The 15,648-nt window shown below is 54.3% G+C and overlaps 6 protein-coding genes across 6 annotated transcripts; 4 read left to right on the top strand and 2 right to left on the bottom strand.

Annotated features, from left to right (window-relative positions):
* Positions 1 to 233: 233 nt before the first annotated feature.
* Positions 234 to 1,623, top strand: PG997_011929 (uncharacterized protein; the record flags this gene model as incomplete). Its single annotated transcript, XM_066816244.1, has 3 exons — positions 234 to 851; positions 909 to 994; positions 1,101 to 1,623. 3 exons carry the CDS (start codon positions 234 to 236, stop codon positions 1,621 to 1,623), a joined length of 1,227 nt encoding a protein of 408 aa, XP_066661936.1.
* Positions 1,624 to 2,588: 965 nt separating this feature from the next.
* On the top strand, positions 2,589 to 6,292 carry PG997_011928 (Bifunctional P-450:NADPH-P450 reductase; the record flags this gene model as incomplete). Its single annotated transcript, XM_066816243.1, has 8 exons — positions 2,589 to 2,825; positions 2,903 to 2,938; positions 2,998 to 3,318; positions 3,351 to 3,689; positions 3,757 to 4,591; positions 4,644 to 5,221; positions 5,303 to 5,493; positions 5,569 to 6,292. 8 exons carry the CDS (start codon positions 2,589 to 2,591, stop codon positions 6,290 to 6,292), a joined length of 3,261 nt encoding a protein of 1,086 aa, XP_066661935.1.
* Positions 6,293 to 6,714: 422 nt separating this feature from the next.
* Positions 6,715 to 7,095, bottom strand: PG997_011927 (uncharacterized protein; the record flags this gene model as incomplete). The annotated part of the gene is made up of 3 exons (XM_066816242.1): positions 6,715 to 6,811; positions 6,873 to 6,929; positions 6,983 to 7,095. 3 exons carry the CDS (start codon positions 7,093 to 7,095, stop codon positions 6,715 to 6,717), a joined length of 267 nt encoding a protein of 88 aa, XP_066661934.1.
* Positions 7,096 to 9,824: 2,729 nt separating this feature from the next.
* Positions 9,825 to 10,614, bottom strand: PG997_011926 (uncharacterized protein; the record flags this gene model as incomplete). Its single annotated transcript, XM_066816241.1, has 4 exons — positions 9,825 to 10,047; positions 10,104 to 10,267; positions 10,323 to 10,438; positions 10,509 to 10,614. 4 exons carry the CDS (start codon positions 10,612 to 10,614, stop codon positions 9,825 to 9,827), a joined length of 609 nt encoding a protein of 202 aa, XP_066661933.1.
* Positions 10,615 to 11,319: 705 nt separating this feature from the next.
* PG997_011925 (uncharacterized protein) lies at positions 11,320 to 12,198 on the top strand (the record flags this gene model as incomplete). Its single annotated transcript, XM_066816240.1, has 1 exon — positions 11,320 to 12,198. One exon carries the CDS (start codon positions 11,320 to 11,322, stop codon positions 12,196 to 12,198), a length of 879 nt encoding a protein of 292 aa, XP_066661932.1.
* A 1,359-nt stretch (positions 12,199 to 13,557) lies between these two features.
* On the top strand, positions 13,558 to 15,583 carry PG997_011924 (major facilitator superfamily domain-containing protein; the record flags this gene model as incomplete). The annotated part of the gene is made up of 2 exons (XM_066816239.1): positions 13,558 to 14,340; positions 14,420 to 15,583. 2 exons carry the CDS (start codon positions 13,558 to 13,560, stop codon positions 15,581 to 15,583), a joined length of 1,947 nt encoding a protein of 648 aa, XP_066661931.1.
* Between the last annotated feature and the right edge of the window lie 65 nt (positions 15,584 to 15,648).

The following is a 15,648-nucleotide window of genomic DNA, read 5'->3' as shown; positions in this document are numbered from 1 at the left end:
GCGGTAGCCGCCATTCCGACAATGAACGCGAAACAGATCCCAAAGTCTGCGCTGGCCGGGCCTCCGCCGTATGCCTTATCAATCTATTAGTACGTGACTAGATCTGCCCCTAGTTCCGAGGTCTCTCGTGTAGTCTTGTAGAAATAATAGGCTGATGACACACGATCAATGAACGCATGAGATCATAAACGCAACCGAGACCGCGACGCAACTACTCCCGGCCAATTCCGATAATGACCCGCGCAGTTGCTGCCGAGCAGGACGGGGCGTCGTCCGCGCAGCCGGTGAAGGCGGGCGAGGTCCGGCACCCGCCAAGAGCATCGTTTGATGACAGATACGATGGACCTTTTTCCCGACGGTCGCTCACCTCCGGACGGTACCTTTCATTATCGCTGGTCGGAACGGATTATATTCACACTTGGGAGGAAACGACATGCGAAGCGCTGGACGCGTCGCAGTCAGACCTGGATATTTCGGCTCCGGGCGTGGCGCATTTACAGGACAAGAACCTCGTTCGGGGCGACGCATCGGCGGCGGCGGCTTCGAGACCGGCGCCGTCGGCAACCAGCCAGCCTGCGCTGGAGCCCATACCGCCACCGCTGAACTATACCCTGCGCGGGAGGCGCTCGGGCATCGCCCTTTTCGTCTTTTACACCTTCCTCGACAGTCTTGTCTTGCCGGTCGGGCTCTACTTCCTCTTGTGGTATGGGTTCGGGCCGGGCAACCCAAAGTACCACCCGCTGAGCGCGAGCACCGTGTTGACTATTGTCACGACCGCCATCGGGGGCGCCAGCATCTACGAGCTGCTTCTCAGGGCCTGGAGGCTCTGGAAAAAGAATAGTGACTGTCGAGTAAGCCGCATCACCACCGACATAGAGAATAAACCGACTGATTCACGCTTGTCTTAGGTTATCGGGGCTCGGAGATGGTATTTCGACTGGTTCGAATGGTGGTTTGTGTTTGCATGGATTCTTATAATCATTGAAATTGCCGTGTGAGTGTTTTGTTTTGTTCCGATCATGACCGCCTTCCCGCAAGCCAAAACCAGCTGTAAAGACGCAGAGGTATATGTACTTACTCATCGCCGGTGAAACAATCAGGGCGTTCCTGCCCGACGAACCCGACAAGCGTCTGCTCGCGATGCCTCTGTCTACGGTGCTCTTCATCTTCGGCACCGTCAGCCTCTCCATCGACATCCTCCACCACCTGCGCGTCCCCGCGCCCGTCCGCATGTCGTCGATCCCCCGCGGCGCGCAGCTGCGGCCGGGCATCTACCCGCTGATCGAAGACATCTGCGCCGTCGACGGGTCCGGCCGGACCGAGTTCCGCCGCCGCCTGAACCGCCGCTACGCCGCCAGCCACGTCTTCCGCGCCATGCTGCGGCGGCTCGGGCTCTTCTGGGCCGTGGGCGCGGACGGCTGCGCCCTCGCCACCGCGGCGCTCGTGTTCGGGCTGGCTGCCGACAGCGACGGCCTCGTCGACTACGCGTACACGGTCGGCTGGGTCTTGCCCTTTGTCTGGGCGGGGCCTTGGGCCTTGGCCACGGTGCTCTACGTGAAGCGGGAACTGAGAAAGGAGAAGCGGCTGTGGGCGATAGAGGTTGCGTCACGGGGTCAGGTGTAGGCCTTTCGCATTGTCATGGGTGGTTATATCGAGTCTTGTCCCTTAAGGGCGGTTAGAGTAGATTGGTCCACCTCCGGGTGTCGAACACTAACATGACACCACCACCACCACCACCACCACCATCATCATCATCATCATCATCATCATCATCATCATCATCATCATCATCATCATCGGTGGTCTACGAATGCACGCGGCATCGCAGAAAGGACAGAGATATCTGATACGTTAAATCTATTATTCAACATGCAAACGGCACGGCTTGATGCACATTTACAAGTTACTTGTATAAACATTCTGTTTTAAGTCCGAGGTTACAGTTATACAACTAGTTTGAATTCGTATACAAAACCGAGTTAGTCGGAAACACAAACAAGACTCGACTTTCGCATTTGTTTTAGGTTTGCTAGATAGTATAGAATGTTCTCCCCCAAGTAGCCACCGTACCAATATACACCACTTTGGCTACGAATAGCTCATACCCGAAGATGCATGATCAGCAGGATGCAATGCAAAACCGAGCGGCCGACAGTGCCGTATCCCTTGATCCATGGCGGCGACTTTGTTTTAGGCATGAAATTAAATTATAATAAGCTTTTGCTTCTATTGGCCTCTTCCCGTGGAAACATGCCTTGGACTAGCTCGCACTCGCATACCTGCAACAAGAGCGCGCACTAAGTGGAATCGCGGCTCTTGGTTTATTTTGACCATGGAAGGGTGGGTGGCGGAGCTGCTACCCATGCCAAACCGGGGACGGGCTCCGCGGGGGTCCCCCGCAGGCGCAGGGATGCCCCGGATGCATGAACACTTGGACAATTACTCCGTAGTATAACTCATGCCTGATCGTTATCTAGAGAACATCATGTCAACTATAAAGGCCCTGCATGACAACGATGAATCTAAAGCTGTCTTTTCGCCGCAATCTGTCGAGCAATACCAGCAGCGAGGGCCGAAACCAAGACAAGATGGCGCCCAACCTTGAACCCATTCCGCAACCTCCCAAAGCGCCGCTCGTAGGCAACCTGGGCGATGTCGACGTCAAGTTCCCCTTGGACTCGATGGCCAGCTTGGCCGACAAGTACGGCCCCATCTTCAAGTTAAGCCTACCCGGGTTGGATCTGGTCGTGGTGTCGGACTGGGACCTAGTGCACGAGGTTTGCGACGATTCTCGGTTCAGGAAATCCATCAAGGGCGAGTTAGAGGTGAGTGTGCCCGACATTCCAACCCTCCGGGAATTTAGAGAGGAAGCAATTAACCGACACGAATTCGTCGCTTTCAGGAGTTGCGAGCTGCCGTCAACGACGGACTCTTCACTGTAAGTACTTAGGGAACAGGTGGCCTGTCGGTCCTGTTGCTAATGAAGAATGGGGCCAGTCCTCTGGAGAAGAGGAAGAGAACTGGGGCGTTGCCCATCGGGTCCTCATGTCCGCCTTCGGGCCTCTGTCGATCCGCAGCATGTTTGACGAGATGCACGAGATCGCCGGCCAGCTGGCGCTGAAATGGGCGCGCCAGGGCCCCCACGCGCCGCTGGACGTGGGGGCCGACATGACGCGCCTCGCCCTCGACACCGTGGCCCTGTGCTCCATGGGCTTCCGCTTCAACTCGTACTACCGGCAGGACCTGCACCCCTTCATCCAGGCCATGAACGAGGTCCTGGACGCCGCCGCGCACCGGACCAACCGCTTCATGCCGTCCGTCTTTACCACTCGGCGAACCGCCGGTTCAAGGAGAACATCAAGCTCCTGCGGTCGACGGCGCGGGAAGTAGTGGATTCTAGGAGACTTGCCGCCGACTCCGGCGCGGAGAGGAAAGACCTCTTGAACGCCATGCTAGTCGGAGTCGACCCCAAGACGGGCCGGAAGATGTCGGACGAGAGTATCATCGACAACCTTATCACCTTCTTGGTGGCCGGCCATGAGACCACGGCCGGCACGCTGTCCTTTGTTCTGTACAATGTGGCCAAATATCCGGAGGTTTGCCGCAAGGCCCAGCGCGAGGTGGATGACGTGGTTGGCGCTGGCGCCGTCACGCTCGAACACGTCTCGAAACTAAAGTATATAACGGCGGTGAGTCGATCGATTCCTCCCACAAAACCCCTTGCCATCTTCACGGCCGCTGACCTTCAGTCGCTAGCTGATCCGCGAAACCATGAGATTGAATGCGCCCATCACGGCCTTCGCGAGGGAGGCCGTGGGCGACCAGATCATCGGCGGCAAATACCTCGTCAAGAAAGACACCCAGGTCGTCTGCTTCCTCACGCGGTCGCAGAGCGACCCGGTGATCTGGGGCCCCGACGCCCACGAGTTCCGGCCCGAGCGGATGCTCGACGCCAACTTTGACCGGATGCAGAAGGAGCACCCGCACTGCTGGGCGCCCTTCGGGACGGGGCTCCGCGCCTGCATCGGGCGGCCCTTTGCGTGGCAGGAGATGGTCCTGGCCCTGGCGGTGCTGCTGCAGAACTTCAACTTCGTCATGCATAACCCGGCCTACACGCTGCGCCTCGCCCAGTCGCTGACCATCAAGCCCAAGGACTTGTACCTGCGGGCCATCTCCCGCGAGGGCCTGGCGCCGGCGCAGTTGGAAGCGCGCTTGGCAGGAGCGTTTGGAGGAGCCGGGGCGGCAGGCACTACAGTCTCTCCGTTGGGTTCCCCGTCATCCTCCTCCTCACAAGCCGAGGGCGCGTTGCCGACGGGGCGGAAGATTGCGATCTACTACGGCTCGAACTCGGGCACCTGCGAGTTCATGGCGCAGAGGCTGGCTTCCGACGCCAAGGCCCACGGATACACGGCCTGCGTCGACATACTGGACGCCGCCAAAGAAGCACTGCCGACCGGATGCCCCGTGGTCATCATCGCGGCATCGTACGAAGGCCAGGCCACACACAACGCGTCCCATTTCGTCAACTGGATCCAAAATCTAAAGGACAACAAGAAGTTGGAAGGGGCAAGATATGCGGTCTGGGGCTGTGGTATGTTGATCCTCAACTCCCGGCAAGTGACATCGAACTAACAGAGAGACAGGTCACAGCGATTGGGCTGAAACGTATCAAAAGGTGCCGGGCCTGGTAGATGCAACCTTGGAAAGACTCGGAGCCTCTAGGATGGTGCCCATGGGGACCACCAATGCGAAAGACCGGGACATGTTCTCCGACTTCGAGACGTGGGAGGACCACACCTTGTGGCCCGCCATCAAGCAACACTTTGGAGAATGGGCGGCGAGCTCCGAAGACACCTCCCCCACGGTACAAGCCACCATCACGACGCCCAGGCCGTCCGATCTGCGGCAGGACGTCCAGGAATCCCTGGTCCTCGACGCCCGACGCCTGAGCAAGAAGGACGACGCCGGGGCCGGCGGGAAGCGCCACCTCGAGATCCAGCTCCCCAGCGGCTGCATCTACGCCGCGGGCGACTACTTGGCCGTGCTGCCGCACAACCCGAAGGAGACGGTGGGCCGGGTGATGCGGCGCTTCCGCCTGGCCTGGGATGCCCACATCTCGATCGCGTCATCGCACCCGACCACGCTGCCCACCAATGTTAGCTTGCCCGTCTCCGAAGTGCTGGGCTCCTACGTCGAGCTGAACCAGGTTGCCACGAAACGGGTATGTCGAAATTTCATAATCATGTTTCCGGGACATTACATTACAATACTCACAATGTGCTAATAACTACCGCGAATGTAGAACATTACTACCCTCAACCAGTTTGCGGACGGCGAAATCAAGGAGAAGATCTCGCGTCTGGCGACAGATGGTTTCGAAGACGAGGTTCGGTCTAGGTACTTATCAGTCCTCGGTATTCTAGAACAGTTCCCCGATATACACATCCCGTTCGGGTGCTTCCTTTCCATGTTGCCGCCCATGCGCGTGCGCCAGTAGTGAGTCTACTTACTTTCTACCGCATGGAGGATGATTGATTTTACTGACCGATGAAACCATCACCCACCCAGTTCCATATCCTCTTCACCTTTAGCGAACCCAGGCAGGCTGACGCTGACCTACTCCGTTCTCGACGTGCCCGCCTACTCCGGCGTCGGCCGCCACGTCGGCGCGGCCTCCTCGTACCTTTCCGGCCTGCTGCCGGGCGACCGGATCCAGGCCTCGGTGCGCGCCGCCACGGGCGGGTTCCGCCTGCCCCTCGAGCCGGCCAAGACGCCCATCGTCTGCATCGCCGCCGGCACCGGCGTGGCGCCCTTCCGCGCCTTCGTCCAAGAGCGCTGGGTCCTCTGCACCACCGCCACCAAGAAGCAGGAGCTGGCCCCGGCGCTCCTCTTCTACGGCTGCCGCGACCCCGCGGACGACGACCTCTACCGCGAAGAGTTCGACGCGTGGGAGCGGGCTGGCGCGGTGACGGTGTACCGCGCGTACAGCCGCCGACGTGGCGGCGGCACCGACGAGGAGGCGGCGGCGGTGGTGGGAGAGGCGGACGGGTGCCGGTACGTGCAGGACCGGCTGTGGCGGGAGCGAGCAGCGGTGGGCGCGCTCTGGCGCCAGGACGCACGCTTCTACGTCTGCGGGGCCAGCAGGATGGCGCAGGCAGTCAAGGGGGTGCTGGTGCGCATCGTGCAGACCGAGAGCGGGCGGGGCGGCGGCCCGGCGATGACGGAGGAGGAGGCCGCGCGGTGGTTTGATACGCATCGGAACGAGCGGTTTGCTACGGACGTTTTTGATTGAAGGGGGACCCCGAATGTGGACAGGAGACAATCACCCCTGATAGCAGAGTTCACCAGTCCGTCCCGCTCATCCTCATGTTTCTGGAAGGCTGTTGCGGGTGGGTGCAAGCTTGGAACACGCTAATGGTCGAGACTCACCCAGACTTGCCTAGCACGGCCTCCGCTACTAGTAGCTTGGTACGGGGACTCTTTGCCACTGCAGGTGTCGCTATCATGGAGCTGTTGTACGATGCTATTGGTGTTGGGCCATTTTTTTCTCTCCTTGTGGGTGTTGTGTGGTGCATCGGGCAGATCACGAAATGGGTAATCAAGCACAAGTGCATGGGATGAAGGCTTGAGAGAGAGAGGAGGAAGCAGTCTTCGCAACTAAGCTAGGTAGTCTTGTGCCGAAAACTCTGTTGTTCCTGCAGAGATGTCACTACATCAAAGCACGGCCTTCTCCTTGAACTTGATGATAGGTTCTGCCCCTTTAAGCCCCTGAGGGTACTTGTCGATCAATCTGCGCATGGTCTTCTTGACACTGCAATGCAAATCAATGTTAGCTATCTCTAAGGATGGGGTGTTTATTTCATTCAACGTACTATTCTCGCAGATGTGCCCAATTTGCCCATAGTCCCGACACAACTAACTCGTTGCGCCTATTGCCAGCAATCAGCTTACGATGCATGCATCGTGGGGACTGCGCACTTACAAATGGTACAGCTGGAGTCGATCACCAAAGTCTTCGCGTGGTTTGGAAACACCCATCTCCTTGACGTATTCAGCGACATGCAGCGCACCGAGGCAATACCGGGGCGCTACCATGAGAGAAAGATCAACTGATTCCATCAGTCTTAATTATTGTTGTTATTGTATTCTTTAACGTCTAGGGAGCGGCTCCGCCGCCCGACCTCCCGAAGGGTACAAAACGTGTTATTTATCTATTTATTTATTTAATTCTAAATAATTTATAATTATATAATTTTAAAATTAAAAGAGTATTTTATATTTAATAGTTAATTTTTATAACGTGGTTTACTATTAAGCGGGCTATATTATTAAGCGGGCCACTTTTTTTAGTTTTTAATATACTTAAATTTTAATACGTAATATCTTTATAATTATAATGCCGATTTAATTTAAAGAAAATAGAATCGTTTTAATAATTTAAGCGACGCGAAATCCGATAAATCCTTTAAGCGAACGAGTTACTGCGAAAGTGTACGACGTCCCCCGAGCTACTTTAAATTACCGAATTAACGGCCGAATTTTACGACGCGAAATTCGATATTCACGATATAAATTAAATCTAATAAAAAAAAGTGCTTCGTAATTATATAATTAATTTAAATACCCGAGGGATACCTTTTAATTTTAATGTTATGGAAAATATGGCTAATCTCTTTACCGCGTCGCGCGGCGGCGACCGCGTCGGTAAGCACTAGGTTAGGCGCTTTATCGATCGGAACCCGGACCTTAAAACTCGAATAAATCGTCGATACGATTATTAAAGGGCTTTTTATAAAAATTTAGGTGTTATTTCCGGTTAATTTAGGCTAGTCGTGAATATTAAGGCGAAATACGGCATTTTTAACGAAAATATTTTTAATTTCGACGAAACCGGCTTTATAATAAGTATAATCGGGTTAATACTCGTCGTAATACGCGCCGATCGGCGTAGGAAAACGAAGTCGGTCTAGCCTAGTAATCGGGAATAATCGACGGCTATTAAATATATTAATTTTTAAAGCTAGTGTATCCCGCCGTTCTTAATCGTTTAAGGTTAATATTACCTTACGAATTAAGCTCGCGAATGCGATTTACCGGGCGACTAGGTAATTAAACCGATTTTTAACGGCTAGACCGATAATGAAATAAGCTTAGATTAAATTAAATACTTCGATAAATATACCAAGTCGCGAACGAAAGGTCGCTATCGTTTTTTAATCCTTAACGGCTATAAAAGCTATATTTCGGCGTAATTCGAGGTATATTATAAAAATAACGATATTATTACGTTTAGTATACCTCTTTATTTTTTTTACCTATTTTAATTATTAAATATAGCACTTTATTCGCCGTTAAAGCGCGCGTATTCGAAGGAAATCGAGCTGTTTAAATATATATAATTTCAACGAAACCGGGTTTCTTATAGGCTAAATCTCGTCCGAAATAGTCGTAACCACCTCTAATCGACATAAAAAGCCTAGGGTAATATAATAAAAAACCGGGAATAGGTTATAATTATCTAAGGCGTCGGATTATATAGTTACGCTATCCCTCTATACATTATTTTTACCGGGAAAACGCGCCTCTCTTCCTAGTACGAAAATAGCCTATTATTAAAAAAACTCAGTAATTATAATTACTAAAAATAACTAAACTATAAATAAAAAAAACAAGGACTAGATTTAATACTTCGATAAATATATAAAGTCTCGTACGAAGGGTGCTTACCGCCTATTAATCTTTAACGGCTATAAAAGTTACTACTCGATAACTTTCGAGCTTTACTATAAAAAGAACTCGATTATTATATTTTATATGTTTTCTTATTCGTTATATAAGCTTTAACTTTTTAATATCGACTGTTTTCGTATATTAAAAAAGGCGTACGGGAAAAAAATTAAAGGTTTTATACGGGCGCATATTATTTATATCTTAAAAGAGGACTTCCTACCAGCGTTTTTAAAAACGTTCTAGGTAACTTTCACCGTTTCGAATATATAAAGAGGCTTTCGAAGGACAGGACTCGTCCCTTACGATCCGGAATATATTATTTTATAGTTAAATATAAAACTACGTACTTTAATATCTCCGGGGACGTTTTCCGGCCTACTTATTCCTTAAGAATTAAAAACTTTAAATAACTCGATTAAAGCTTAATTTTAAACCGAATACGTTCGAAACCGTATTATACGGTATTAAAATAGCTCTCCGACGTCGATTTTAATTAAACTTAACTAGATTATAAAAATATAACGCAAATAATGCACCGGCTCGTTTTTTTAAAGGGTAAAATAATCGCATTACGAGAGGTAAATAAAATACTTAGCCGGCGCCGCCGTATAAAAAAGAAACGGCTATAGGATAAAGGATTACTTCGTATATAAGCTAAAAAAACCTGCAGTTTTAAAGGGACGTTAATAAACAATTACAGGATAAATCGCGCCGGAGTAATAGTTATACGAAAAAGCTTAAAACGCGCCCGCGACGCTATAAAATCTGCGAGGAGCCCGGGCATAATACGCGCACCTATCAAAATAATATAAAAGTATCTAAAAAAAGATTCCGATTAATTTTAATATATTAAATACGTTGTGATGGAATTGATTTATATTTCGTTGTACGAGGCCTTGGAAAGTGTTCAATTGGACCGTGTGTTCAATTGGACCGTGGATTACGTTAAGTGGCTCAGCAAACTCACACTCGTTGTGCCCGTAGACACAGCAGGAATTAAACATGATGGGGGCTTGCGTTGCCACGTCGAACTCGATGTTTCCGTGCCAGAGGTCGCCATGGCAGAGCACGGGCTTGATACTCCGTCCCTCGGTCTAGAGCGGGCGAAGGAGCCGGGGGATCACCTTGTCGAAGAACTCTTCGGCCAGGTGTTCCATCTCGGCGTCTTCGCCACGCACTGTCTGCTCCCAGGCTATCTCCTTTTTGAACTGCCGATCGAAGAACTCTTCCCAGGTGTCGGTCCACTCGTTGTCGACCGCGACGTAGCCCTTGAAGGTGGTCACAGGAAAGCCAAACTTGCCAGTAGGGAACACGAGGCTGTATGGATTTTGGTCAAGATCGTTGCGAGACGGATCGGATCGATGATTCCGGACTGCAATTTGTGAAACTTGGTCAGGAAGAAGGCCGAGTCGGGGTTCAACTCTAGAGCCCCATGAGCCAGGGGCGGCGATATGTTGTCTGGTAAGTATTGAATGAGGGCCTTCTGGCTCTCATACTGCCCAATGGCCATCTCTATGGCGTCTTCGCGGTTGATTATCTGAGGACACTCAATGAGAAAAGCCGCCCAAATCTGAAATAGTGCCGGGGTATACCTTTAGAAAGAATTCTTCTTTCTCATCGCCAATCACCACGGCAACACGAAAGCCGTTGGACCAGTTCGTGTTTCCATGGGGATCAACTGCAATGATCTCGGCTCCAGCGGGTAGGGCTTTATTAAGATCAGTAAGATCCAACCTCGTGAAAACAATCATTCGATCTCATGATGTGAATGGATTCACCTGCAATGATTGCCGGGTCAAGTTCGAAGTCCATATCCGTCGTTTCAGTGAAGTATGTCGCAACGAGAGCAGAAGCCGTTCCAATGCTGCTTTTCTCAGGAGCCATGGCAATTATGAGGCAAGGCACTCTATGTGTCCTCCCTTGGGCACGAAGATTGACCAATCATTTTGCTTGCCGATACCCCCTTGCTATCCGCCCCTGTCGCCCGATGTTTCATTGCCATGCATCTTCCATCACAGAGCACGGATGTCGGGTTTGCTTTGCAACCAACCCAACAGCAGTACAACAGGAAGGCCTAGCCTCGATGGGTTCTTACTAGGGTTTCCGGTGCTTAAGGGGGTAGGATAAATGGCCCCAAATATTGCGGTCGTTACCATGCATCAAATGTAGGATATAGGTGCTAACCCCGCCAGCAACCTCTTTATGGTGCCAGTATCAAATCAGAAAGGTGGAATGCCAACCAGCGACGGCGAGGTTGACGATGTTAGGATGTGGAAGAGGAATTTGCCTTTTGAGCCCAAGCGGAGTTGACCCCTGAGATGGGCCTAGTGCTTACTCAGGGATCTAGCCACTCTTGGCGAAGCCGGAGACGTGGCCGGCCTCCAGTCATCTCGTATTCAATTAGTCTGCTCACTCGCATTCTCTTAGCTGGATTGAGTCATCGGAGGGTGGTGTGATGAATTGAGGGATACAAGAGCAGCACCTTTCCTGAAAAAAGTGATACGTTGTTCGTTTCCTCCCCTCCCCTCGAAAAGACATTGGTATTGCCTGAAACGTTAATAAAAGAGTTGCGACTTATATCTACCCGGCATGCCTTCCTCCCTAGTATCGGTGGCGGCCGCCGCCATCTTCGCGCAAGGCGTTCGCGCCACCACCTCCGGGATCCAAGGGCGCGACTTCGACTTCAGCGTCGTCTACCCTTCCGGCCTGTCCTTCTCCACCTCCAAGCCACCCGGGAACGTGCTCTCCCTCCAAGACGTGCTCTACGAGGTCCCGCAGATCACCTTCAGCGACAAGGCCGCGGCGTCGGCATCGGCGTCATCCTCCGAGAAAGACGCGCCCCAGTACCTCTCCTTCCTGGAAATCTCATCGGTGCCCTTATACGAGTCCCTCGGCGACGCCATCTACAGCTTCCCCTGGATCCAAGCCAACGGCACCGCGTCGCCCGCCAACGGCACGCTGATCGACTCGGAGCGCGGCTGGCGGCGGCCGGACGCGTCCAAGACGGAGACGGGCGAGGTCCGCAACGCGACCCTGCACGTCTGGCGGCAGACGCCGGAGCTGCTCGAGTACCTCTTCGGCGCGGGCAACACGCTTCGCATGCCGCTGTTCTGGCAGGTCGCGAGCATCTGGGCGAACAGCACGAGCAAGGTGGACTACGACGGGTTTAAGAGGGCCAACATCGACTTCAAGGTCCGCAACGAGACGGGCGAGGCGCGGTGCGGCGTCGACGGGAACGGGGCGAATATCACGGACGTTGCGAGTGCTACCTGCGAAAGCACTGCGGCGCCTACGTCTCCCACGCCAGCTAGGGGTTCTTCAGGGGCGCTGCCGACGGGGGTGGCGGGCGAACCGACTGGCAGTGCTCAGAGCCCTTCTTCTACACCAAATGATGCTGCTGCTTCCTGGGTCGCTGCGTGGACACTGGGGCTTGCAATCTGTGTCGCCCTCGCTGCGATCATGATGTAGAAAGATAGCATAGCAGCGTGCATGACTGTATGAATGGTGGTCATGTAATCCATTGAGCGGTGCTCGCAATTGACAGGGCGTGTATATACTTAGCCAACGATGGACTGAATGATATGTCACACCCGATCAATCATGAGGAAGCCCAGGAAAATCAAACACGGACGAGAGGTAAAAATGGAAAAGACCAAATGCAGAAAACTCACAGACATGCTGACCTGGCACAGGCGTGGCCAGCACCTGAGGCATACGCTGAGGTCACGACGGGGCGCTGGCCTGGTTGCGATGAATGCGCAATTGTGCGGAGCACTTGCGGTTATCGCTGGCGGCTTTACGTATTGTCTTGCTGTAAACCCCCTTATCCTTGGTAGCATGTAACAGATAAACCCAAAATCCTCGAAGCAAATCCTATGCCGGCAATCGCATAAGCAGTCCGGTGGGCTATCGAGTCGAGAAGCCATGACTCAGGAACCCATGCTCATGTTCGTATCTCCGGCGTGTTTCAATCGAATCTGTTGCAAACAGCCACGCAGAAAAGCCCTGGGACTAGAGCACTTCGGAGCTCGGCCTGTCGCACTCGGCTTTACGCATACATTGTCCCCGGTACCCGGCGCTATCCATCGCCTTAGTGTAGACGCCATCTGAAGTCAGAAAATCGGCCTGAGGTAATGTGCGCCAAGGCATCGAGGGGGGTGGGAGAGCGATCAACTAGAGGATGGGATTGCGGGATGCTTTGCCGCAAGCTAAGAAATCGCATCCGAGAAAATAATGACAGATCATACGCGTTCGTAACCGAAGCCGAAGTGCAGAGAGGTGGGTGCCATTGCATGTCAAAAGCAAGCCCGGGAAGCAGTATTCTATTACAAATACGCGAGTAAACATATCGGTGAGCATTTGCCGAACAAAGGCTTCGTAATATCTCGCGGCTGCATCGATCGGCTAGACCAATCGTGCGGCCAGGCACTTGCAGGTCATCGCATCATCGATTTCTACGCGATTTGCCCACTGGAATGTTGGGTTAGGCCACGCCGCCAATCTCGAAAAGCCCGGGGCGAGCCCACTAAGGCATGGGTCCTGAATCCACTATCCCCTGGAACTATCGCTGCGTGCCGACCGCTCGTGGATTAGTCAAAGGGCGCCCGAAAATATTTTTATTCTTTTAGAAGGCCAGTTTCTCCCTGTACAGTTGACTTTGGTCCTTGCATCACCTATAATATTCGTGTCTATTATTATCTATTCGCATGCATATACTTTTCTCCCCTTTTTGGAATACCAAGGCGATTGCGACCCCCTTTTAACCTTCCTCTGCTGCCACCCCAAGAACTCAATTCTGGCTTAAGGAAACAAGCAGCCGCCCTCACCATGGTCCGTGACGCAGCGTCGGACACCTCCGACACGCTGCATGAGGTCGAGCGAGGTGGGGCAGAACCTACAAGAGACACTGCGCAAACAACGACGACGACGACAACAATAAATTCGTCGCCGAGCATCAAACAGGCGCCCGGCGCAAACCATGGCCATTCGGCGCACAACGTCGGCACGGACGTCCCGACGACAGGCGCCGACGGACGAGACAATGTCTCACCAAAGGGCGACACAGCAGTAGCGCACGGTGACGGCCACGGCACCGGCAACGATGGCGTCACCACCCAGCCCCAGCCGCCGAAGACGGGAACGGACGCGCCCGAGGCCGGACGGACCAAGCTGGAGACGACGCTGATCATGGCGGCGCTGTGCTCGGCCCTGTTCCTGGCGGCGCTCGACGTGACCATCGTGGCGACGGCGGTCCCGACCATCGTGCAGGAGTTCGCCTCGCCCGTCGGCTACACCTGGGTCGGCAGCGCCTACCTGCTGGCCAACGCCGCGCTCGTGCCCTCGTGGGGCAAGCTGAGCGACATCTTCGGCCGCAAGGCGCTGCTGCTGTGCGCCGTCGCCACCTTCTGGCTCGGCTCGCTCATCTGCGCCCTCGCCAACAGCATGGGCATGCTCATCGCCGCCCGCGCCATCCAGGGCGCCGGCGGCGGCGGCATCGTCGTTCTCGTCAACATCTGCATCAGCGATCTCTTCTCCATGCGCACGCGCGGCATCTACTACGGCGTGCTGGGAATGGTCTGGGCCATCGCTTCGGCAATTGGCCCCGTATTGGTACGTTTCCCCCAAGTCTCGATTGCTTACGCGCCCCTTGATGCTCTTGACTGCATGCAATCTAACACTCGCTACATAGGGCGGCGTGTTTACCTCCAAAGTTACCTGGCGCTGGTGCTTCTATGTCAACCTCCCCATCTCCGCCGCCGGCTTCGCCATCCTCGTCTTCGTCCTGAAGCTGCACAACCCCAAGACACCCCTGCGCGAGGGCCTCGCCGCCATCGACTGGCTCGGCAGCCTGCTCATCATCGGCGGCACGCTCATGTTCCTCTTCGGCCTCGAGTTCGGCGACGTCATGTACCCGTGGGACTCGGCGGCCGTCATCTGCCTGATCGTGTTTGGGGTCTTCACCATCGCCCTCTTCTTCGTCGTCGAGACCCGCGTCGCCACGTACCCCGTCATCCCGCTCTCGCTCTTCCAGAACCGCGCCAACGTCGCCGCCTTCGCCGTCAGCTTCTGCCACGGCTACTGCTTCATCTCGGGCTCGTACTACCTCCCGCTCTACTTCCAGGCCGTCCTGGGCGCCGACGCGCTCCTGTCGGGCGTCTACATCCTGCCCTACGCGCTCTCGCTCTCCTTCGTCTCGGCCGGCACCGGCGTCTGGATGAAGAAGACGGGCCAGTACCTGCCGCCTATCATTTTTGGTATGGCCGTCATGACGCTCGGCTTCGGCCTCTTCATCGACCTCGACACGACCTACAACTGGGCCAAGATCGTCGTCTTCCAGATCGTCGCGGGCATCGGCACGGGCCCCAACTTCCAGTCGCCCCTCATCGCGCTGCAGTCCTCGGTGGAGCCGCGCAACATCGCGTCCGCGACGTCGGCCTTCGGCTTCGTCCGCCAGCTCGCCACGTCCATCTCGGTCGTCATCGGCGGCGTCGTCTTCCAGAACCAGATGCAGAAGCAGCGCCCCCAGCTCCTGGCCGCGCTGGGCCCGAAGCTCGCCGACCAGCTCTCGGGCGGCTCGGCGGGCGGCAACGTCGGCGTCGTGGCCGCGCTGCGGGGCGAGCCGGGCGCCGTCGCCAAGGGCGCGTACTGGAACAGCCTGCAGACCATGTACATCATGTACACGTGCTTCGCGGCGCTGGGGCTGCTGCTCAGCCCCCTCATCGGGCAGAAGAAGCTGAGCAAGGAGCACAAGGAGCACAAGACGGGGCTGAAGTCGCTCCAGCCCACGGACCGCGACGAAGAGGCGGCGGCGGCGGTCAACACCAGCGCGAAGGGCGAGAAGGAGACTGTTTGAGCCGTTTTGACTCCTACGTCTCGGCGGTGTTTTATTTTACCCCATGTTTATTCTGTCTAGCATTT

This window comes from Apiospora hydei (assembly GCF_038363865.1).
Source record: "Apiospora hydei strain CBS 114990 chromosome Unknown utg000009l_segment0_segment0, whole genome shotgun sequence".
NCBI classification, from domain to species: domain Eukaryota; kingdom Fungi; phylum Ascomycota; class Sordariomycetes; order Amphisphaeriales; family Apiosporaceae; genus Apiospora; species Apiospora hydei.
This window is presented reverse-complemented; position numbering and strand designations above follow the sequence as displayed.